The sequence below is a fragment of the Centruroides sculpturatus genome, unplaced genomic scaffold, assembly GCF_000671375.1.
Source record: "Centruroides sculpturatus isolate CEXI.00-Female unplaced genomic scaffold, Cexi_2.0 scaffold1292, whole genome shotgun sequence".
In the NCBI taxonomy this organism is placed as follows: Eukaryota; Metazoa; Arthropoda; class Arachnida; order Scorpiones; family Buthidae; genus Centruroides; species Centruroides sculpturatus.
In genome coordinates this window covers 212172-238499 of record NW_019385426.1, presented here as the reverse complement: position 1 = coordinate 238499, position 26328 = coordinate 212172, and the positions used below count along the sequence as shown (strand labels likewise).

At 26.7% G+C, this 26328-nt stretch overlaps 4 protein-coding genes and 1 long non-coding RNA gene across 5 annotated transcripts; 1 reads left to right on the top strand and 4 right to left on the bottom strand.

Annotated features, from left to right (window-relative positions):
• Window positions 1-10837: 10837 nt before the first annotated feature.
• LOC111638884 lies at window positions 10838-11763 on the bottom strand. Its single transcript, XM_023384656.1, has 2 exons — window positions 11516-11763; window positions 10838-11175 (listed from the first exon to the last, which is right to left on the bottom strand). The coding sequence occupies exons 1-2, from the start codon at window positions 11525-11527 to the stop codon at window positions 10906-10908; spliced, it is 282 nt and encodes a 93-aa protein (XP_023240424.1). The 5' UTR covers window positions 11528-11763; the 3' UTR covers window positions 10838-10905.
• A 2286-nt stretch (window positions 11764-14049) lies between these two features.
• On the bottom strand, window positions 14050-14619 carry LOC111638882. Its single transcript, XM_023384654.1, has 2 exons — window positions 14285-14619; window positions 14050-14217 (listed from the first exon to the last, which is right to left on the bottom strand). Exons 1-2 carry the CDS (start codon window positions 14594-14596, stop codon window positions 14050-14052), a joined length of 480 nt encoding a protein of 159 aa, XP_023240422.1. The 5' UTR covers window positions 14597-14619.
• A 4100-nt stretch (window positions 14620-18719) lies between these two features.
• Window positions 18720-20842, top strand: LOC111638870 (calphotin-like). The gene is made up of 2 exons (XM_023384645.1): window positions 18720-18747; window positions 18983-20842. The coding sequence occupies exons 1-2, from the start codon at window positions 18736-18738 to the stop codon at window positions 20720-20722; spliced, it is 1752 nt and encodes a 583-aa protein (XP_023240413.1). The 5' UTR covers window positions 18720-18735; the 3' UTR covers window positions 20723-20842.
• Window positions 20843-21107: 265 nt separating this feature from the next.
• On the bottom strand, window positions 21108-23506 carry LOC111638874. The gene is made up of 3 exons (XR_002758966.1): window positions 23371-23506; window positions 21501-21573; window positions 21108-21240 (listed from the first exon to the last, which is right to left on the bottom strand). It is a non-coding gene; the product is annotated as an uncharacterized LOC111638874 (long non-coding RNA).
• A 772-nt stretch (window positions 23507-24278) lies between these two features.
• LOC111638873 lies at window positions 24279-25642 on the bottom strand. Its single transcript, XM_023384648.1, has 2 exons — window positions 25377-25642; window positions 24279-25267 (listed from the first exon to the last, which is right to left on the bottom strand). Exons 1-2 carry the CDS (start codon window positions 25383-25385, stop codon window positions 24548-24550), a joined length of 729 nt encoding a protein of 242 aa, XP_023240416.1. The 5' UTR covers window positions 25386-25642; the 3' UTR covers window positions 24279-24547.
• Window positions 25643-26328: the final 686 nt, after the last annotated feature.

Below are 26328 nucleotides of genomic sequence, written 5' to 3'. Positions count from 1 at the left end.
ACAGATTTGACAAATTACTTTCATATCTATTTTAAGATGTATCATGTAATTAAAAAGATGAGATAATTGATATTTTATATTTAAATACTCTACTATCAATAAGAGCTTAACACTTTTTGTAAATGATTTATAATCTCCATTTTCTAATTAAGTACAAATCTGTTAAATATTGATAGATTGAAAGGATACAATAAAACAGTAAAATACTGTAGTACACAAGTATACAAAATAAAACTTGTAAAAGACAATAATATCATAAAGTACTCAGCAAATCACTATACATATAACTAACACCTTATTCTTGCCGAGAAATATAATTTATTTGAAACTTTTTCACTTGTCTTTTACAAGACAAGTGAAAAAGTTTACAGCTGCTANATTTGAAGGTAACGATTTTTATATAATTGACATTGATTAAACTAAGAAATTCAATTATTTAATATATTTTATATTTGAGGTTAAAATGCATCCATCATCTGTAGAAAAATTTAATAAATTCTCGACTATTATTGAATCTATATCTAATTATTTTATGAAAAAACTAGTTTAAAAAGCTACATAATGCAAAGATAATTAAGTATTAATAAAATAGAAATAAATTTGTTTTCATTTAGATTATCATATTGAAAGACATTTAAAAATCCTCATTAGCACATACACACACACATAAATACATGTATATAGAGTGGCTCAGAAATAAATTAACTGGGTTACATTTAAAACTTTTTTGCATTAATTGAATAAAAGTCTATTCATTTAAAATCAAACAATATTTGGCTCGATTGGATAAATCAACGCAACACGTGAGCGATCTTCCAAAGAGGGGTGCCACCCGGAAAGACTTTCTATAGAAAATTGGTCATATTTAGGTAAAAAAAAAATCCGGAAAATCCACGTGATCAGCCTATGGCTCATATGCCAATCTGGGATCAACTTCTAGTTTTTCAGTGGTATTTGATAACAGGAACGAATTTGAAATTGAATTTTACAATATAATTCTTATTTTCTTTATATATTTTTCCTACTTTTTAAATTTAGAGCCGTACAAATACATAAAAGAAAGATAATACGAAAAAATAATACAGACTTATTCTATACTTTACATCAGTTTTCCTTGCAAAACATTTCTGTTTAAACGCGAAATCTACTTTCAGAGTGCATTAGAACACTTCAAAATAAGATCAATTGTAACTTTTAATTATAAAAATTTATTTAAAAACTGATAAATCCAGTATTAAAAGGCATAAAAGTACATTACAGGGATCCCATAAGTAAGAATATAAAATGTAAATTTAAAAGTACAATAGGTACATTGAAGAAAAAGTATCCTTAATCAGATTTGTCTTTATCTTGTTTTTCGGGTTTCTTTTCGGTCAGATAGACGTATCCTGGATAATAATAACGACGATAGTAATGTGGATAAGTCAGATATGTAGAAGGAACGGCGTATCCGTAATAAGGATATTTCACCTCGTACTTAGAAACGTAACTTGCTGGTAGACCATAAGTGTAATGATAGTACGGGTAGAGAAAAGTGGCAGAACAAGCGGCCAAAAGTGCAAGGAAAATCTATAATTACGAAAATTATCATTAAGCATATGAAATGAAATGATAGGTATTATAGATCTTAATTACTCACCAGAGCTTTCATTTTGAACTCGACTCCCAAAAGCCTGGAGACTTAATACACATAAATCTTTGTTCCCAGCCTTATATAACTTGTTAAAAAATATTAGCCCGAAGGTAAAATTTTATAAATGAGACAGTGCCCTTGAAAGTTGATTTACTTTCATTCGTTTATGTAGGTCAAGATCAATTTTTGTGATGACCACATTGTTTCGAAATGCACATTTTCTTTATTCGAATTTTGCAAAAATTATATATGTATATATTTACTAATATTTTTTTAAAAGTGAAAATACATTTATTTGTTAGATAATTGGTTAAATTGAGTAGGTTAGTGAAAGTTGTAGGAGGGAAGAATTATACTGATTGGCCTTGATTAGCAAGGCCAAAAAAGGAAATTCTGACTAGATGTATCAATATTATTTTAATTTGCAACGTTTAATAATATTTGATATACGAAAAAAAACCTTTATTATAAATAATTTTCGGTTTATTTTCTACTGTTTGTATAAAAGCTTAATCATAATGAAGTTTATAGTTAAGTAATATAAACTTTTCAGTGTGATTGAGTACAATGGATTACAAGAGTAGGGAATTTTAAGAAAACAGTTTTATCCCTACTCATGTATATATATATATATACATTATTTATTTAATAATTAATACAGATAATATCTAGAGGGCAGCAAAGAACTGCCCCGATAAACCTATAAAATATATAACAGAATATATAAAGCANATGTTAAAATAATTGTAATATTTGAACTATTCAATATGACTTATTCTAAAATCAGTGTCAACAGTCATTCTGATCAAGTGAATATCACATAAATTACGATTTAATTTCAACTTTTAATTCTGGTTTTATATTTTGGCTTCTCTTTTATTTAAATTTATTCTTACTAAAATATAATAATTTCATTTCTTTAAAAACATTTTGAACTCCAAATTTTGTTTAAAGTTACTTTGGCATGTGGACAAGGTTTGCCATTCCTGTAATAGTCATTAAACTAAATGCAGATACATTTATTTCAGGGATAGTTTAGTTATCATATTTGTAATATATATATTCCTCGTGTAATAAAACGTCTCCTAAATATTATTTTTAGTTTTAAATTTAAACTACAGATGGCAGGGCGGAGACTCTATTAATATCACGTGCGACTAAATATTCAGATGGCACAACGCGCTGATTAGTCAGCTGAATGACGTCAACCTACTAAAATCGGAAATGTTGATCGATCAGCCTAAACTTTGTATTGCTATTGTTCTGAGCGCGTGCAGGCATTATATAATAGTTATAGACATTTCATCTAAAACTTAATAGAAGGCACTTATTTATAATTTCACTAGCTCTTGTGTGTATTGACATTAATTGAAAATTTTGCAATAATTTTAACATAAAATTACGTGATATCAAAGATTTTAATGCTGAGACATTTTTAAACATCAAGAAACAGATAAAATATAATACAAAGTAATTTTTTGCAGACTAAATTACTTTTTATCATCTCTTTGGCTTAATTTATTTTCATTAGCCTAACCTACTAAGAAACAGATAAAAGAAGTAACTTCTTTTATCTGTTTTGTATTTTTGTAAGCTTTTTTGTACATTTACTATAATAATAAAATAATCAAAAACAACAAATGTAAATTGCAAATTAAGTTTTTTTTAACATTCTTTATTAGACAATACAGTATTTTTAACCTTACAGAAACTTGTATTTAATGTTTTATATATATATTACAACAGAATATGCTAAGTAAAAATGCAGATTAGTTAACAATTTAATATATATTTTCACCTAAACATAATTCATACTTTTTAATGCATAATTGTTAAAACATTTTAAATAATAAGTTATTTTTTCTACAAATTCTCTAATCCATTGGTTTGCTTTTCAAATCAAATCCTGTGAAAACTTAAATATAGACACTGGATATATATTTTTCTATGCAACCAGGTATACAGCACATACAAGGCATCTAGAAATAGTTATTCATTAGTATGGTAATATTATTTTAACAAAAAATAAAAAGGATTAAAAAAATAGTTTACTATGAAAACATTACAGTACAAATGTAACATTACTTTTTCCTGACACATATTGATAAACAATTTCCACGATGAAATGTATGGAAATTCTTATTTAAAACATATATAACTATTATAATCAAAGGAATTTAAATACTTACAGTTTTATTGATTGTTAAATAATTTATACAAGAATTCTATACTTTTAATTTGAAAAATGGTCATACAAATTTGATTAAACATATTTATACATATATCCATGATGAAACTGGATATATGAAATTTCTGTAAATTTGAGAAGTATTGTTTCTTAACACACAGATTTTGAACTGATATTCAAAAGCACAAAATGTCTATTGACAGAAAGAACTGCCAATTCTAACTAAAACATTAAAAAAAAAATTCTGATAAGAGTAATCTATGGAGAATATTCTTTATTCAAAATTGTTCAATAACTTTTACATTTAAACTTTATAATTTGTTAAAATTTCTCTTTCAGAGGTATGCAAAACTTAGTTAATTTTATTGTTTCATCTAACTATATTAAATGCATGTGATAAATTCAAAGAATATTCTGACTTATCTTAATTATAAATTTCATCCTTTCTCGAACTTTTTATGAATAATAGCTGTAACAAAGTATAAATTTTATGTTATTTATTATCTGTGCACGTAAATTTAAAACACTAATCGCACAATTAAAATGATCTATTGTGTATGATTTGGTTCAGAGGTGCATAAAGATCAAGTATGAAGTTAAATGTTCACAAAAATAATCAACTGTATTTTCACTTTATACTCACTCCATATTACGACAACTAAAAAAAAAAATAATCTATTTCGTCATGATTCGTTCCGACGACCACAAAATATAATCTATATTTCAGTGGGTTGACGTCATTCAGCTGACCAATCAGCGCTTTGTGCCATCTGGATATTTAGCCGCACGTATTAATATCCATTTACGAATTCTAAATTAATAATAAATATGAAGATATTTTAATGGATAAATTTGTAAAAAAAATATGTATTGATTTATATACAAAATTGAGAATTTTGAAATAATAAAATTCAACAGAAAAAAAAATTACGTATATCATAAATACAAATAACCCGATAATTATTTTAAATATCAATCGAACATATATAAATTAATATTACTTCGAGATAAAATGTTTGTTTGTTAATAATTAATATTTTATTTCGATACCGCTTACTGATGAATTTACAATTCAGTTTCTATTGCAGAATGGTAAAACTTTATTATACAGTTTACACACAGATTAACATTGGCTTTGCGTGTTTTAAGACTTCTGCCTGAAATTACTGCTGTGGAAATTACATTAGAGCTTTAAGAAAATCGAATATTTTATAAAGCATCAGAATTTAATTTAAATTATTTTTACTTTTCAAACTCTATTTAATTCTATATTATCGAATAATCAACTTCAATGATGAATGAGGAAAAGAAAACCTGATTCCTTATCAGCTTTAATTTGATCATTCATCATAAAAATTGGATAAATACTTTTTGTCTTTCTTGAATTATCTATTATGACCTTGATCATCATTTGATTTCCTATACACGAATTCTAAACGTGTTTTAAAGAGGTCAAGAAGATGAGTAGGATTATGCAATCTTTGTTCCTCTACTATAAATAGAGTGAAGAGACAGCCATAGGTGTCATTGCTGTTACAATAACCGGAACACGAAAATGAAGCAAGTTGTAAGCGTTTGTATTATATTTTTATTGTCGTTGCTTATTTATTGTTGCACTATAAATGATTGTATATATTTTTTTTGTGTGTTTTCAGGCCATCCTTTTACTCTTAGTAGCTGTGAGCTCCGCTCAACTCTTTTACAATTACGGAGTAACTACACATCATGTGCCCTCCTTGAAATACGTCGGAGTACCAGGCATTTACGGATACCATCATCCTCTTGCTCTTCATCATGGCGCTCTTCTTCATCATGGTGCTCTCGTTCATCCTTTCCTGGTAGGAAAGAAAGAAGAGAAGAAAGATGACAAGAAAGAATAAATGAATTTGATAATTTCTTAAAGAATAAAAGCGCTTTTGTTCTATTCTATTTTCTCAATAAAATCTTTTTTTTCCCCTCGCTCAATCAAACTTGTCTTGCGTATTTTTATTAAAAAATGCTGCACTTACGTCTCATTAACACGTTTTTCTCAAATCATATTTTTGTAATAATTACTTAAATAATTTATGTTTATTTATTTAAATTTTACCTGACTTATAATTCAACCAAATTTAAAATTACCATTGACGGAAACATAAAAAATGGAAGTTGTTTAGAGGCTATTTTATATACATTAAAGACACTTGTTGAGAAAATGGCTGCCGTTTAGAGGTGATTATTGTTGGAAATTTCACTGTATTAATCAACACAATAATAATTATTTGCGTATAATTAATTATAACAGAATTAATATCCTATAAACTGAGTAATAATCGCAAAAATTCACACGAGTCTCAGCTTGTTAGAGACATAATTTATAAGGAAATGGGATAGAACAGAAATATTTCAAACAGCAATTTTTAATTATAGAAAAATCAAATTGATATAAATACAGAAATGGCAATAGTACCTGTAACTAATATATTCGAAGGTTATTTTTTAACCGTGAAAAAATGATTGACTCCACCCTCTGTATTATCATTCAGCATACAAAACCTATCAAGGTTTCGTTGTTGTCCTTGAGCATCACGATATTCCTTTTATATTTTGCCAATAGAGAAGAGGAAAAATTATTTAATATTTTATACCATCTTCTTATTCAATAAAATTTTTAAATTATATTTAATATTGCATTAAATTGGAGTTATACAATTTTTACTATAATACTTATATTAACATAAATTTATTTCAGTGAAAATGTATTGTATTTTTTATAATTTGTACATTAATTATTAAATATATTTATAATATTAAGCTTTTAATATTGTATTATATTTATAATATAACCGAGAAATAAGAAATTAAAAGAGAAATAAACGAAAATAAAGGTAAATAATGATTAAGAAATCAAGGTTAAATCGTTCAAAAACGAATAAATTATCATCTTGCTTTGTTTAGTACATAGTCTTACACGTAATTTATGTAATAATTTGAAGGTAACGATTTTTATATAATTGACATTGATTAAACTAAGAAATTCAATTATTTAATATATTTTATATTTGAGGTTAAAATGCATCCATCATCTGTAGAAAAATTTAATAAATTCTCGACTATTATTGAATCTATATCTAATTATTTTATGAAAAAACTAGTTTAAAAAGCTACATAATGCAAAGATAATTAAGTATTAATAAAATAGAAATAAATTTGTTTTCATTTAGATTATCATATTGAAAGACATTTAAAAATCTTCATTAGCACATACACACACACATAAATACATGTATATAGAGTGGCTCAGAAATAAATTAACTGGGTTACATTTAAAACTTTTTTGCATTAATTGAATAAAAGTCTATTCATTTAAAATCAAACAATATTTGGCTCGATTGGATAAATCAACGCAACACGTGAGCGATCTTCCAAAGAGGGGTGCCACCCGGAAAGACTTTCTATAGAAAATTGGTCATATTTAGGTAAAAAAAAAATCCGGAAAATCCACGTGATCAGCCTATGGCTCATATGCCAATCTGGGATCAACTTCTAGTTTTTCAGTGGTATTTGATAACAGGAACGAATTTGAAATTGAATTTTACAATATAATTCTTATTTTCTTTATATATTTTTCCTACTTTTTAAATTTAGAGCCGTACAAATACATAAAAGAAAGATAATACGAAAAAATAATACAGACTTATTCTATACTTTACATCAGTTTTCCTTGCAAAACATTTCTGTTTAAACGCGAAATCTACTTTCAGAGTGCATTAGAACACTTCAAAATAAGATCAATTGTAACTTTTAATTATAAAAATTTATTTAAAAACTGATAAATCCAGTATTAAAAGGCATAAAAGTACATTACAGGGATCCCATAAGTAAGAATATAAAATGTAAATTTAAAAGTACAATAGGTACATTGAAGAAAAAGTATCCTTAATCAGATTTGTCTTTATCTTGTTTTTCGGGTTTCTTTTCGGTCAGATAGACGTATCCTGGATAATAATAACGACGATAGTAATGTGGATAAGTCAGATATGTAGAAGGAACGGCGTATCCGTAATAAGGATATTTCACCTCGTACTTAGAAACGTAACTTGCTGGTAGACCATAAGTGTAATGATAGTACGGGTAGAGAAAAGTGGCAGAACAAGCGGCCAAAAGTGCAAGGAAAATCTATAATTACGAAAATTATCATTAAGCATATGAAATGAAATGATAGGTATTATAGATCTTAATTACTCACCAGAGCTTTCATTTTGAACTCGACTCCCAAAAGCCTGGAGACTTAATACACATAAATCTTTGTTCCCAGCCTTATATAACTTGTTAAAAAATATTAGCCCGAAGGTAAAATTTTATAAATGAGACAGTGCCCTTGAAAGTTGATTTACTTTCATTCGTTTATGTAGGTCAAGATCAATTTTTGTGATGACCACATTGTTTCGAAATGCACATTTTCTTTATTCGAATTTTGCAAAAATTATATATGTATATATTTACTAATATTTTTTTAAAAGTGAAAATACATTTATTTGTTAGATAATTGGTTAAATTGAGTAGGTTAGTGAAAGTTGTAGGAGGGAAGAATTATACTGATTGGCCTTGATTAGCAAGGCCAAAAAAGGAAATTCTGACTAGATGTATCAATATTATTTTAATTTGCAACGTTTAATAATATTTGATATACGAAAAAAAACCTTTATTATAAATAATTTTCGGTTTATTTTCTACTGTTTGTATAAAAGCTTAATCATAATGAAGTTTATAGTTAAGTAATATAAACTTTTCAGTGTGATTGAGTACAATGGATTACAAGAGTAGGGAATTTTAAGAAAACAGTTTTATCCCTACTCATGTATATATATATATATACATTATTTATTTAATAATTAATACAGATAATATCTAGAGGGCAGCAAAGAACTGCCCCGATAAACCTATAAAATATATAACAGAATATATAAAGCAACTATATGAATAGCATATTGAATATACGGTCAAGAATAGATACATTTTAAAATAATAATCTTTTAATTCTATCCTAGAGTAAGTATTTTAAAATAATTATTACTTATTTAATTAATTTTTATATCATTGTTTTTAAATCAGACTTATACATTTCCCCCACTGTGTGGGGCGATTTTTTTCATCCTGTTTGAAGCTTAATAACCCCGGAAATTTTTGCCAAAAATTTCTGAAATTCTGTAGGGAGATAAATGTATTAGGGAAATTGATGCTATTAAAATTTGGTGATTAAAAGTCGAGGAGGTGGGGAGATAGTGGGGTCGTGTGTCTCTCCATTGGGACTTAATGATGATTTTACTCGTTATTAGCATTTATAACTTTTTATAAAACCTACCCCACCCTCAAAATTAAGGTTTTTACCATTTTATAATAGTTTTTAAAAAATAAAATAAAATATGATAACAGATGGCGCCACGAAATGTTGCCGGAAAAGTTAAGCAACTCGTCGAATTTTTTATCATATGCTATCATCAAGACCCTTGAAAGTTAGCTTATGAATTTTAAAGACGAATTATACTTAGCTGTAGTTTAATTAAAAATAAACTGTCTTTTTAAGGTAATTTACATATTTATATAGGAAATTATTCCTATATTAATTGTAAAATTTGATATGTTCACATACACATATTTTATAACTTCTTAACACTAGCAGAAATATTTATAAAAAATTTGTTATAGTTTCATTTTATATGACGTGTCCAACAGAAGCTTGTTGGACATGTCAGCTCTTGTAATCAGGTGCTACTTTTTAACAGGTTTCTGGCAAATCTAATTGTCCTTCGCATCGTATCTTCTCTAAATTACTCATCCTTTATGATTAATTTCTTTTTATATATTAAATTAACTCAATCGTTTTCATTGAGGCATTCGTTTTCCAGTTGCCATTTTGATTTTCAGTTCGTATATAAATCTTAATTATAAATTTCAAAGTCTAAGGAAAATCTAAATGGAAAAAAAATAACTTGCAAATTGCTTTGATATTATTATTATTATTAAATTGCCAACAGAACAGCTTAAAAATAATTATTCTATATATTTTTTGGTAAATAATCAAGAGATAATGTGAAATGAATATCTTTTAATAATTATCAAACAGAAATTTGTTGTTATTAATGTGACAAACCACATTTTAAAGGTGGTCTAACCTTTTGAACTTTTTAATGTTATTTTCTAATCTACATTTTAATAGAATTTAACGTTTTCTTATAAATTTATTTAAATTGATTCTTATTTTATCTAAATCTGAATTGTCAGGCGTCAAATTCTTTAGAATTTCGTAAATATTTTGATGAATTAACCCCCCAAAAAGAAGTTTAGCATTCGTTAACACCACCCATCTATTGAGACTTAAAAAATTCGGAATAATTTTTTACACGTTTTACATACATCAATTTGCATAATACAGTCCAACCTTCAAACTGTAGTCACTAAAATGTATTAAAAAAATAACCTGTAAATAACGGACATCTCCGAGCAATGAACTTTTTTCAGAGGTTTAACAGAATGCTACCTTATCTCTCCGATTGATTCTAATACAATTTTAAATTGTTATTTTTAATAATAACTCTAATCGAATTTAAGAAAATTACATTTTACTTTATAATATTTTCTAATTATTTGAAGAATGATTGATATTTTGCTCAAGGCTGAAAGTATAAAAATTGGCACACCTATCGATGATTCATATTTTAAACAAAGCTGATAAACTAATTTATATTAATGTCATCACTTATTGTCAAAATATCGACTCCACCCAAATGCATCATTCTATTCCTCTGATTAATTTTATAGATTTAACTGCTATTTTTTAATTTAGAATTAATTCTATATATTAAATATTTATGAACTTATAAATAAACCTACTTCGGGATATTAATTTCGGCATAAATTGATAAAAAAAATGGCGTTTAGCGTAATAATAATAATAATAATAATAATAATGATTTATAAAACCAAATTCGAATGAAAAAAATCAAATTTTATTTATTTATATATTAATTTACGGTATACAATTTTGAAATTTATAAACTTGACATCATATTGATATAATTGTAATCGGAGTTTTATTGGATCGTTATTCCTTTTTCTCTTCTTCTTTCTTTTCTGCATCCTTCTTTTCTGGTTTCTCGATTTCTTTCAGCACAGTAAATGGATTGACGAATGGATAGTAGTATGGTGGCCAAGCAAATGGTTGATGAAGACTTAAAGGAACCGAAGGGACAATGAATTTAACTGGTTTATCTTTCCATTCTATGTTGGTCACTCTTGCACTCGATGGGATGTAATGCAACGATGGAATAATAACGGCTGCAGTACAGGCTACAACCAACAAGCTAAACACAACCTAAAGGAATAACAAATATCATTTTATTCTTTATAAAAATATATTCTAAAATATTATATTTGTTCATAAATTTATGTCTGTTTTCTTTTAAATTGTTGTAAAGATAATTTTAGAATGAAAGTAAAATATATACGTAAATAAAACATTCCAAATATTATAATTAATATAAAATTTTTACTGTTTATCCACATATAAATTATCAAATTGAAAGATAATTAGTAAGGAATAATATTAAAAAAAAAATCTTTAAATTTTAATTTATGAAGACATAAAAATATATTTTTAAAATTCTTTCAAAGTATATTTATATAAAACTATATTATTAATACAAGGTACTTACGAGTTTGTACATATTGACAACAAATTTCTTTATTAATCTGAGTAAATTTTAGTAAGGAGAAGACGTTTTTATAGGTGGTCAGTATCCTACGAATGGTCATCAAGCATATTATTTGTTACCTGGTTCAGTTTCACATTCAAGGACTTAAAACAATGTGGGTCAAGTACAAAGGGTGGAGATGTCGAGGAAGATCCACCACAATTTTCATATCTGTCATTTGATGTGACAAACAACTGATTTTATTTACTTCCGCATGATCTTCGCCATATATAATTTCTCGTGTCACACCTACAATTATTCACATGTTAGAACGTTTTATTAATTTTATTTTATTTTTAAAAATATATTTATATCTCGGCAATATTATAAAAATTATTTTTAATTAAATGATTTAATTACTATTAAATTTTATATTTTGTCGTGAGTTTTCTTCTATTTTATGTGTTTCCATTATTGTAAAAAAATAGTTATGGTGGCATTTTTAAACGACAGATGGCAGTAAAGAGAGAATTTTATTAAAATTTTTTAAAAATTAATTATTATTTTTATTATATTTTATTGGTTTATTTTATTAATTTTAACACTTAATTATTGTTTTAATATAAAAATAATTAATTATGACGATTCTTTTGTTTGTTTTTTCTGTCATAATTCGTGACGTAATGAATTTATTATCTTCTTTAACATTTTTATTTCTTTCGAAAAGACATTATGGAAGATTTAAAGGACGTAGAATAACATTAATCTAGTGAGATTTCATACGATTTTACAGCTTATATAAATCTAACAAGACTTATATGCATGCCCTATAAATAAATACATCAATTCTATAATAAATATGTACGGTATTTAGAAATATTTGTTCCTGTTTTAACTTTATGCAGTGTTTTCCAACCGAAGATAACATACGCGTACTCCTAGGAGTTTGTCTAACACCATGCAAAGGCGAATCAAGAAGCAAATCTTAGTGCGATTTTTACCTCGTGTAATGAAATAATTAACTAAACAACATTAAAATGTAAGAATATATCAATAAAAATGATTAAAATATTGTATAAACCTGAATTTAAAGTAGTGAAAATCCTATTAGCAATAAGAAAAACCTTCGAGGGATTTTTCCTATCCTAGATATAATGGAGTACGCGAAACACTAAAAGAACGTTTATTTACATTTAAAAATAGAAACAGAAGTGTAACAGATAATGTAATGTTGTTGGAAATTATTTAATTGTTAATTAATTTTGTTAGAATAAGAATTTCTTTCGTTTTTTTTAATCATTTTAAATTCAAAAAATGTTTACTCTGTTATTATGTTTCTAAAATTAAATTAAGTATAATTTTAATTTAAATAAAATAATTTTTATATTAAAAAAAAAATGTTTCTTTTTCTTCTCGAATTTAATGCAGAATTCGTTTTCAAACCTGATAATTCGATGCATTTAAAGATGCATTCGATTGACCTAGTTTTGTTTCTCATATATATATTTTTTTAAAATTATTGATAATAGAAACTAGATATTTTCTTATATATTAATTGATTCTGACGTTTTTAATTTTAAAAAAAAAGATAGTTTTGCAACGTATTTTACTGAAGATCTGTATAAATAGAGGATGTTTCTACTCGATACCATAAGAGATTCAAAATGAATAAGTTGGTAAGTTTCCTGCGACTTTATCTTTACATAAATTGTTGGAAAATTTATAATTTAAACCATTTATTTTATTTATTATTTAGATTGTTTTTATGTTGATGATTGGATTTTGTGCTGCGGGTGTTTTACCCGTGATGCAAGTCAAAATACCATCTTATGCTCGAGTTGCTAAATCAGAATGGCAGCATTCAGCCTTTAAATATTTATTGCCACCAGCACCTTTTATGCATGCAGTACATCCTTTGATTCCTCCATCGATTATGGTGCAACCTTTAGTACCACGAATTTATTCACCGGTTTCCCTTGGAAAGAAAACTGATGACGAGAAACAAGAAAAGAAAGATGAATAATAATTATACATCTTGTTTTTGTTTTTTAACTTGGTTAAAACTGAATTAATTAGTTGACGTTTTAATTACGCATTGGAAAACTTTTTGTAATGCTAAGGGAATTCACTGTTGTATGGTTTTAAGCTTTAATAAACTTTCATATAAATATATTTAAATATTTCTATAGAAAATCTGCTGCCATCTCGTGAATTACAGAAAAACTAATTTTCTACACTTACTGTTTCTACGAAGAAATAACCTACTGTTTTTTCATATTAAAACGTTAAAATTGAGATTACTTTGAAAGACAATAGCATTTAAATATAATTTTACTGCATAAAATAAATACAGGAAGTTGTTAAAATAATAATTTTTGGTATATCATCTTCAAATATGGTAAATTTACAATAAAAATAAATGATTTTATTTAATGTTTTATAAAACATCTGTATAATAACTTAAGGATTTGGCGAAAATAATAATAATAATAAAATATTAAGGTATTGAAACGTTACAACAATTAATTATATTAAATTGAATATAAAAATGTATTCTAATTTTCGTAAGCATTTGGAAGAACTCCTTTGATAATAAGAATACCTCCTAAGGTTACATAACGTGATATATGTTTGGATTCTGTTCCTTTTGGAAGACGTAAACTATACCGAAATTGCTTTATAATAGTTCTTTCATCAAGTTCTTTACTTACTTTTGCATTTACCTGTAATAAAAATTAAGTTATTTCTAATGAAATCTTAAAATCTTGAATGTATGATAACGTACTGTACCATTAAATGTTCGTTTACTATGTCCACAGTTATTTCTTCAGTGGTATATTGACTCAAGTCGATTTCAATATGAAGTAAATTTCCTCTGGAATAATTAGTAACTAATTTATCTATTGCTTCGTCCCACTGAAGTGTGGATGACATTTTTACTTTATCATTGAAATCAATATCAGCAGAATTTTTCGTTTCGTGTTTCACTGGTGATTTTGGAGATGTCCTTATAGAGATTGAAGATAGTTTTGAATCCATTCTTGCAGATTTTTCACCTGAAGTATTATGTAATTGAATTTTAGGACTCGTAGGAATTTCCATTGAATTTACGACAGAATCGTTTTTCTTGTTNTCGAGGAAGATCCACCACAATTTTCATATCTGTCATTTGATGTGACAAACAACTGATTTTATTTACTTCCGCATGATCTTCGCCATATATAATTTCTCGTGTCACACCTACAATTATTCACATGTTAGAACGTTTTATTAATTTTATTTTATTTTTAAAAATATATTTATATCTCGGCAATATTATAAAAATTATTTTTAATTAAATGATTTAATTACTATTAAATTTTATATTTTGTCGTGAGTTTTCTTCTATTTTATGTGTTTCCATTATTGTAAAAAAATAGTTATGGTGGCATTTTTAAACGACAGATGGCAGTAAAGAGAGAATTTTATTAAAATTTTTTAAAAATTAATTATTATTTTTATTATATTTTATTGGTTTATTTTATTAATTTTAACACTTAATTATTGTTTTAATATAAAAATAATTAATTATGACGATTCTTTTGTTTGTTTTTTCTGTCATAATTCGTGACGTAATGAATTTATTATCTTCTTTAACATTTTTATTTCTTTCGAAAAGACATTATGGAAGATTTAAAGGACGTAGAATAACATTAATCTAGTGAGATTTCATACGATTTTACAGCTTATATAAATCTAACAAGACTTATATGCATGCCCTATAAATAAATACATCAATTCTATAATAAATATGTACGGTATTTAGAAATATTTGTTCCTGTTTTAACTTTATGCAGTGTTTTCCAACCGAAGATAACATACGCGTACTCCTAGGAGTTTGTCTAACACCATGCAAAGGCGAATCAAGAAGCAAATCTTAGTGCGATTTTTACCTCGTGTAATGAAATAATTAACTAAACAACATTAAAATGTAAGAATATATCAATAAAAATGATTAAAATATTGTATAAACCTGAATTTAAAGTAGTGAAAATCCTATTAGCAATAAGAAAAACCTTCGAGGGATTTTTCCTATCCTAGATATAATGGAGTACGCGAAACACTAAAAGAACGTTTATTTACATTTAAAAATAGAAACAGAAGTGTAACAGATAATGTAATGTTGTTGGAAATTATTTAATTGTTAATTAATTTTGTTAGAATAAGAATTTCTTTCGTTTTTTTTAATCATTTTAAATTCAAAAAATGTTTACTCTGTTATTATGTTTCTAAAATTAAATTAAGTATAATTTTAATTTAAATAAAATAATTTTTATATTAAAAAAAAAATGTTTCTTTTTCTTCTCGAATTTAATGCAGAATTCGTTTTCAAACCTGATAATTCGATGCATTTAAAGATGCATTCGATTGACCTAGTTTTGTTTCTCATATATATATTTTTTTAAAATTATTGATAATAGAAACTAGATATTTTCTTATATATTAATTGATTCTGACGTTTTTAATTTTAAAAAAAAAGATAGTTTTGCAACGTATTTTACTGAAGATCTGTATAAATAGAGGATGTTTCTACTCGATACCATAAGAGATTCAAAATGAATAAGTTGGTAAGTTTCCTGCGACTTTATCTTTACATAAATTGTTGGAAAATTTATAATTTAAACCATTTATTTTATTTATTATTTAGATTGTTTTTATGTTGATGATTGGATTTTGTGCTGCGGGTGTTTTACCCGTGATGCAAGTCAAAATACCATCTTATGCTCGAGTTGCTAAATCAGAATGGCAGCATTCAGCCTTTAAATATTTATTGCCACCAGCACCTTTTATGCATGCAGTACATCCTTTGATTCCTCCATCGATTATGGTGCAACCTTTAGTACCACGAATTTATTCACCGGTTTCCCTTGGAAAGAAAACTGATGACGAGAAACAAGAAAAGAAAGATGAATAATAATTATACATCTTGTTTTTGTTTTTTAACTTGGTTAAAACTGAATTAATTAGTTGACGTTTTAATTACGCATTGGAAAACTTTTTGTAATGCTAAGGGAATTCACTGTTGTATGGTTTTAAGCTTTAATAAACTTTCATATAAATATATTTAAATATTATTTTATATGTATTAATTCTTTAAATTAAACATTTAAGTAACTGTTTAATTGAATTTGTCGAAATTTTTATTTATAAACGTTTATTCGTATATTAAAACCGAATATAATTTATTTTTAGCAATTAATTCGAATTTTTTATTGAATAAATACATTAAATATAACAATTTTTGTGTGTAAAAGCTAATTAAAATCAATGAAAATCTATATGCTTCTAGTCAATTAATACAATGTATATTGTATTATTATTATTTTTTTAATTTTTATGTTATACATAAATTTAATTAACTCAATAAATAGGCTCAAGATTAAGTCTAAAGATAAAATTAATAATTGATAATAAGCTATAAGTACCTTTTTTTTCATATTCAATTTTAAATGATAATTTTATATATCTTTTGCATATTAATTTCAAATAAATTATATTCTACAGTAGTTTCAATGCAATTAAGTGTAGCCTATAGGCGTATTGCATTGAAGAAATTGCAAAATATCTGGAAACACAAAAACTCTCAATCAAAATTATAATTTAGATATTAGAATTATTGATTATCTTCTCCAAAGTGTTAGATTGGAGTAGTGATTGAATGTGGAAAGGTATGAATAGTTTCAATTATAACGTTAGAGAAAAATAAATTCCAATGAAGTTATGGGCAGAAAAAAGGAATCAAATCAACGGTTTTCTCTCTAAAGACTAGTGTTTAAGTATATTTCAAAGAAGAAAATTTCGTATTCTAATGACATTTTAAGAAAAAGCAAAAAATCTTGAGTATAAAGAAAGGTTTATAATGGAAGAAAGGCAAAAATACCTCATAAAAACTTCAGTATAACTTTTAAATTGCAATAAGAATGTATTAAAATTCTTAAAAATTTTAAAGATTTTCAATCTTAAAAAAAATAATAAAATAAATTTATTAATGGCAGTAAAGAGAGAATTTTATTAAAATTTTTTAAAAATTAATTATTATTTTTATTATATTTTATTGGTTTATTTTATTAATTTTAACACTTAATTATTGTTTTAATATAAAAATAATTAATTATGACGATTCTTTTGTTTGTTTTTTCTGTCATAATTCGTGACGTAATGAATTTATTATCTTCTTTAACATTTTTATTTCTTTCGAAAAGACATTATGGAAGATTTAAAGGACGTAGAATAACATTAATCTAGTGAGATTTCATACGATTTTACAGCTTATATAAATCTAACAAGACTTATATGCATGCCCTATAAATAAATACATCAATTCTATAATAAATATGTACGGTATTTAGAAATATTTGTTCCTGTTTTAACTTTATGCAGTGTTTTCCAACCGAAGATAACATACGCGTACTCCTAGGAGTTTGTCTAACACCATGCAAAGGCGAATCAAGAAGCAAATCTTAGTGCGATTTTTACCTCGTGTAATGAAATAATTAACTAAACAACATTAAAATGTAAGAATATATCAATAAAAATGATTAAAATATTGTATAAACCTGAATTTAAAGTAGTGAAAATCCTATTAGCAATAAGAAAAACCTTCGAGGGATTTTTCCTATCCTAGATATAATGGAGTACGCGAAACACTAAAAGAACGTTTATTTACATTTAAAAATAGAAACAGAAGTGTAACAGATAATGTAATGTTGTTGGAAATTATTTAATTGTTAATTAATTTTGTTAGAATAAGAATTTCTTTCGTTTTTTNATTTGAATCCTCTATAACATTGTTAATAAGCAGTTATGAATTACTCTATATAAAAGAAAGAAAAGAACATTTTATTATAATTAAATAATATATAAATTACGGAAATGTTAAATAATTTTGCTGCAGAAAATATAGGGTTTTAGGCCTATATTATTTTTATGAAAAGCAGTTTATTAACCTAAAGTTATTATAATTTCGATACTAATTATTATCATGTGTATTCTTTTCTAAATTAATAATATAATGAAATGAGTTAAATGAAGATATAAAGGTCGATAAGAAAGTGACTGTCACTAACCGGAAGACATTCATGTTCTTGACCCAGATAGGATAACTGCCCAATAACATTGTCCAGTGCGGCATGTTATATATATAATAAGAAATGAAGTGAGGTGTAATAGCTTTTACAACTTTCTCTGATTAATTTACCGTCATGAAGATCTTTGTAAGTTATTATTGTTTATATTACTTATCAAATATTAATTTGTCGACTTTCAAAAGTTTAGGAAATCGTTTCTTTGTTTTATTATGTCGGCATAAGTTTTCATGAAGATATTTAATTGTATTTAAGTATTTTCATGATTTTATTTTTTAATGATGTTTGAATAAATTAATATTTATATTATGTTTTAAAATTTGTTTTATCTCAATTTAATGGTTATTTTTTAAAATTATTTTAGGTGATATTTATAACGTTATTATCAACATCGTTTGGAACATATCCTGGATATGTATCTACTCCAGTGCAAGTGCATCCTGCCAATATTGAATCGCATGCTTTTGCTGCCGAAGTACGGCACAATGTTCCTGTAGCAGCACCACCTGTTTTAATTCACGCACCGAAATCTATTCATACCGTTGAAGATGTAATTTCACCAGCAGTTGTAAACCCCGCAACCTTTGCTGTTGATGCACCGAAATCTTTTCATACCGTTGTTGCTCCTAACGCACCTGTCTCAGTTCCAGTTGCAGCAGCACCAGTTAATCCTCATATTGTTAAATCGTTTTCTCATGCTACTCAAATACAACACAATGCTCCAATTCCTGTCGAGGTTGCACCAAAATCTATACATGCTGTAAATACACACGCTGCTATACCTGCTGCCGTTCCTTTTATTGATACTGCTGTTCCAAAATCGATTCACGCACCAATTTCACCCGTTGAAACACCCGTAGTAAAATCCTTTTCTTATGCTACTGAAATTCAGCACGATGCTCCAGTTGTTGCAGTGAGACCTGTAAGTATTTCAGCAGCACCAAAGTCTATTCATGCCGTTAGACATTTTTCTACTGCACCAGCTGTGGCACCAGTTGTAGACATTCGCGTTCCAACATCAATCCATGCACCTGTTGAGGTTCCTACAATAAAATCATTTTCTTATGCTACTGAAATTCAACACGATGCTCCAGTTTCTGTACCTGTAGCTGTGGGAGCTGCACCAAAATCTATTCATGCTGTCACACCAATTGCTACTGCACCTGCTGCAGCACCTATCGTAAATATTCGGGTACCAACATCAATTCATGCACCTTATGGACTTTCGGATTTGAATGCATTTAGTTATGGTAGTCAAATCCATCATACTGATCCAGTTTCTGTACCAGTAGCACCAAAATCTATACATGCTATTCAATCTTTAGCTGCAGCTCCCGCTGTAGCCCCTGTAGTCCCAACAATTCATGCAGCTGCTGAAATTCCCGCAGTGAAATCATTTTCTTATGCTGGGGAAATTCAGCATAATGCCCCAGCATCTGTACCTGTATCAGTTGGAGCTGCACCAAAATCTATCCATGCATTTTCTGATCCATCAATAGCACCCGTTGTTGACATTACTGCACCAGCTCCGTTATTAAAATCATTTTCTTACGGGACTGGAGTACAGCACAATGCAGCAGTTAATATACAAGCGCCCATAGCTCCAATAGCTGCAGCACCAAAATCTATTCATCATACAGCATTATCTCCAGCTCCTATACATCCAGTTAGAGCAATTCATGCAACGAATATTAATACACATCCACTTTCTTCCGTTGTAGCACCTGCTGTACCACTATCAGCAGCAAAATCATATACTACAGAAATCAGAAGAAGAATTCCCTTATCTACTGGCATAAATTATTCACCAGCACCTATAGTTGTGACATCACCCGTGGGACTTCACTCGCCTGTGGCAAATAATTTAGCTTACGGTCATGTACTGCCAGTGACTACAAATGGAGTCAATATTCATTTAAATAGAGATATGTATGCTAGAATCGCTGCTCCTGGAGCTTATCTGTGGAACGGACAGGCTCTACAAAATGGCGTCGGTTACGTATCAGGTATAGCAGGCCCTCTTGCTTACAGACCTGTTCCAGTATATTATAGAAATTTTGTTAAACCTACAAATGCCATTTATCATTATTTAAGAGGTAAATAAGATATTTTCTAACAGTATCAATCATTAATTACCGAATGGTAACTGTATTTCTGAGACATAAAAAATAAATAAATAAATACGAAGAGAACGTTAATAATTTTGTTCGGGTATTTATTTTTAATTAAGCTGTTTATAGAAGTTAAAACATTTTAAAATAATTAATAGATTTTAAATAGTGCTAAAGATAAATATATTCTTATAATGTATCATATTTAAATTTTAAATATTTTTCTTGTTTAAATATAAACGAATAAAGTTAATATTTCTGTTTATTGGAGTTTTTTTTTCCATTAAATTCTAAAGTGTTAGAATTCTTTTTATTTTTTATTCAATTAGACTTTCACAAAATATAAAAATAATTATTTATTTAAAAATTTAAAACATTCAACGATATTTTATGAAGAAGCAAAGCCAAAAACTCTTTTCCTACAGTTTCGATTGGCATATTTTCCAATGATAATGAAGTCATTCGATTCCGAAGAAAGCAAACAAACCAAGGACAGACACACCAACAGAATCTATAAAAGAAATTATATTTTACAGTGTATTATATTTAATAACAATAGTCAATTAAAAACTAGTTATTAATTTAAAGTTTAAAAATAAATCAAATATGGTTTCGAGTACTTAAAAAGGCAAATTGATACTGTAATTATATTTTGAATTCGTATTAAAATGTGACGTCAAAACGTGATTTAATCTCCAAAATTGGCGAAAAGTAAACTAATAATTAAGTAATTTTAGTTTTTTTTTTCTCGTGTATGTTTATTAAACTTACCAAAAATTGAAAGATGGACATGTTGACATGTTCCAATAACCTGGTACTGACGAAAATGGATTGTCTATATCAGCTACAGATTAAAAAATAATAATAATAATAAAATAGTTAATAGAGGGGAAAATGCATTCTAACGCATGAATTTAAATCGACATCAGTAAAATTTTTTAGATTTTTCAAGGTAAACACCTTGATATAAATATCCTCTTCGATCCGTTACAATAAATGCTTCCAGGCTTATACCAAGGTCAAAGTTAGTATTCAAGGTCTTTAATAAACTTAATAAAATGATATATATATATATATAATTATAAATACCTAAAATTTAATATTAACTTGAATTACCTGTATATTCAATATTCTTATAGTGTATATAGTTTATTTAAATAATTAATTGGGAAAATTAACTATTTTGAATTTTTTGAGAGAAATAAACTATTATTTACGTTAATAAAATGTATACTTTTTTTTATTTTTAAATAAGTTTAAAACTTATTTATGTTTATTTCGCCATCTGTCGCATAAATTTAGCATTAAATTAATTTTATTTTATTTTATTTTATCAATAAGAATTATATATAACTGAAGAATATATATTTGTATTTAAACTTAGATTTTATATAATTATGAATAAATATTTATTTTGTACTTTTTAAAGCATTTATTCATTCAATTACAAAACAAATATTAACCAGTATCGATTGAATAAGTGATCAAGTCAAGAAAATATTTTATTTTATCAAAAATAGGACAAATAATAATGAAGTGAAATGATTTGAATGTTCTCTTAAGGAGGATTGTTTATATGACTCAATTTATGCCTTAATGGATTTAATATCTTCATGTTCTTCCCTACAAATCTTTGAAGATCTTTAAATCATAAATATCCTGTTTCTTTTAGTATTTCAAAATTTCTTAAAGTATTTATATTCTGAAACTAACTAAAAATATTTTTTTGGAATAATCTATCTTTTAGATATATTAAATAAATTTTTATAATATTAAATCTTAACAATATGCCATATTGTTAAATTATTACAAACTTATCATGCAATATAATGGTAGTATATACAGAATATCAAATTTAAACAACATGGGATTAGATAAACTTCAATCATTTATCATTTCTTTCCTTTTAGATAAATATCTTTATTCGTTTGTTTGTTGTTTCCTTCGCTGAACAAGTTTACAAAAGTTTTAGTTTCAAATTGCCTAATGAAAACAAAAGAAAGACTAGTTTAGAGAAAAGACTAGAAATTCAGATGATTTATCTTTACAAGAAAATACAGTTATGTAAATTCCAATGGTTACACGAGAGAAATTCATTACATATCAGATGAGAAGCAATTTCAAATGGGAGGAGATGTATCCATAGATAAGAAGATGGCAGCTGCTTTGTCAGCTGTTACTTCTACGGCTTCGAAAGCTCTAGAACCTGTACAGTTTCTATCTGTTCTCCTCATATCTTATTATTCCACGTATCTACTTCTTTATTCTCTATCTACAACCATCTGCCATTTGTTTTTTTCAGCTATTACCCCATCAGCATCAATATTTTGAAGTGAAAATTTTATTTTCTGATATTCTAAATCGCCAAAACTCAGTAAAATAAAGTATAGAAGCACATAGATAAACATATGTGGCATTCAAACTACAAGAAATTAAAAACATGTTAATTGTTATTAACTAAATAAAACAATTAAAATATTTTAATATATATATAACTTATAAAATCATAAAGACATTATTTTTGTTTCATTTTAGCCTAAATTATTAGTCAAATAAATAAATTATATGTAGAAATTACTGAAATCGTTAGTCAATTAGTTAAAACAAAACCATTCTGTTAACCTTTATACAATTCACTTACCGAATGATATATTTGGATGTATTAAAAGACATAGGAATACGTAAACCGTGTTTAACTTATAGCCGAAACGACAGTTTTCGAATATAAGAGGGAAAATAGGGATACGCCAACATGAAAACTCGTTTTGCCTGACTTAATGTCACACCAAGTTTATTTTCGTATGGAACAAGTTATGCAATAATTTACTGTTCTACAAAAAGACTTTTGTTGATAAAATTAGAAATGGAAACTTTAAAAATATCTTTATTATTAATTCAAAGACTTTTTTTTCTATTTTTATAAATTAAAAAATGAATTTTATATGTTAATTATTTTACGCTATAATTTTCAAGTATATATATTTTAACATAACAAGTAGCCTATACATAATTACTTGTTTACATTCAATATTATTTTATAAAATTGTTTTGCTCTATTTTATATAATTTTTTGGGTAGATATTATAAATAAATAATTAATTTTACTTAAAATATTTTAAAAAAATTATTAATAATCCGATATTAAAACAAACCTCATCAACAGCTACTTGTTCACCTTGAGACAGTTTCAACATGTTTTTTTTTTTATAGGCTTAAAACCATTATGTTAAATCACCGAGTGACTAATTTAAAAGTACACAGCGTTGTTGTTATATATATAGGATTTTATATCCTTTTAAAATAAAATATTTTATAAGAAATCTTATTAAAAATTTCAAATTAAATTTCACTTATAACCATCGTCAAATACTCGCAATTTAAAATTTGAATTTAGTTTATTCTGTCGACAAAAAAAAAAAGAAAAAAATACTTTAAATATTTAAAATGAAATTGTATAAATATGTGTTATAATATATTAATTGTAATTAAAAATAATTAATGATTTTTTTAAAAGTTTTATTGCAAAAATATTTATACAAAGCCCAAGAAAATCCATCCCATAGAAAATTTACACAAAAATAAAAAGCAATATATTTTTTTGTTTTTTTTTTCTTTTATAAATTTACATATGTTTTTAAGGACATAAAACATAATATTAATTAAAATAAAATATACAAAGAGTCCTTGCCTCTATTTTGATGCCACTATTCCCATATTTATTTTTCTTTTTTTTAAAAAAAAACAACTTCATTTTGCAATCTGACCTGTAAGTCCCTTTTGCAAAAAAAAAACTGTCCAGTGGATCGATTTTGTCATAATTAGTGTTGAATTTGGTAAGAATGAAAGTAAGATTTTGCAGGAATTATAGGATTACGAACATTGGGAATATAAGGTACATAGGGAACGTGATGATGAACGGGTGCCAGATAAAACGGTCTGCTTAATTCCTTGACATCAGTGACATAAGGTACTTGAGATAATGGATAATAATGGAGATAAGGATTATAATAAGAAAAGCTTGATTTCTCTTCTGCTGGAATATCTAATTTTCCGGTGTCTGATGGTTTTTCTAATCTCCTTTTTCCACCCAAACCGAGAACAAAGAAACCTGGATTTTCAGCCTGTTTATCTTTACTATCTTCTTCGGGATTGGGTTTGTCAGTGACAGGTTCTTCGGTTGATGGTTTTTGTTCTTCGGAGCTTTTTGTTGTTGTTTCGGTTGCAGGATCGGCTTTATATTCAGGTAAAGCGTAAAGAGGTAGTTCTGCTCTAGGTGCTCCCTCTGGTCCCACGTGTCCTCTCGCCACATATCCGTTTCCATCGGCGCGATATTCAATCATCCTCAAATTACCATTTGGATCTTCGTAAGAAAACTCTCCAACAACTACACCTTCAGCACTCCGAGTTTCTTTTCTGCTGTGCTTACCTCCCTCTTCTCCTGTTTCGAAATTAAAACTGTAGGAACCATCGCTACTCGATGCTTTATATTCAGCGTGAGGAATCGCATAGCAGGTAACTGCTAGAAGCAAGATCAATTGCTAAAAGAGAAATTTTAATAATAAATTTTTGTTTATTCTAGTCAACGTGTAATTTTCTTAAAAAATAGATAGATTAAATTAAAACTATAATATTTTTAGTATAGCTTACCAATTCCATTCGCCTGTACTCAAGAGTTACTGGATATTCATCAAAGCCAGTTGTCCTTCAACCACTATTTATATTTCTCCCACCAAGTATTAAGATGACACTGGTTTACTTCAAAGATGAACCTGTTTGACATTCCAAGAGGAGGAGTAACCCCACATCCCTTGCTCTAATTCGTTGCGAGAAGCAGAATAATATATCAGTGAACAAGTCAAGGTGAGGGTCCTAGCCCAAGGACATGCCTCTCTACATTATACATTTATTTATTATATTTTATTTATTTTTTTTCGCTACCTGTGACCTTCTAACTATGAAATGTAAATAATAGGTTGATTTTGATATCCAGACTAAATTTCTAAGAATAATTTCATTTTTTTCTTTAGATAAGATTCATTTTATCTTTGCCGTTTTGCGGCAGAAGTAACAAAGAAACTATTTTGTGGGTGAGGTCGCTTAAGAAAGGTCACACAAAACAGCGACGTTTCGAAGGAGAGTTAGGACAAGTTCAAGATCAATAAGGTCATCGCGTGTAGTGTAAATAACAGGATTTTTATAACAGTACTAAATAGCTGACTAGCGTAATTAGAAAATAAATAGGGTGTATTCTTCGCGATTAATTTTTATAAAGCTTCTTTCAAGAGCTTAATAGTTTTTGATTTCGATCTACAATTTATCTTAATAGAAAAATACTTTAAAGGTCATTATCAACCACGTTTTCTATCTAATAAAAACTAAGAGTTTTTATTACACACCTTTATTTTGTAGGTTTTATATATTTAATATAATCATTTTTTAAAAATTAAATATTTAACCTTGATTTTTCATTACCTTCGTCTCACTTTCTTCGATCTAGGCCAAGGTTGTCTTTCGGATATTAGCTTTTTAATATGTTCAATAAATATTAAATTGTCATTTAGTTACACGATATGTTTATCAAATTGAAAACAAAGACATC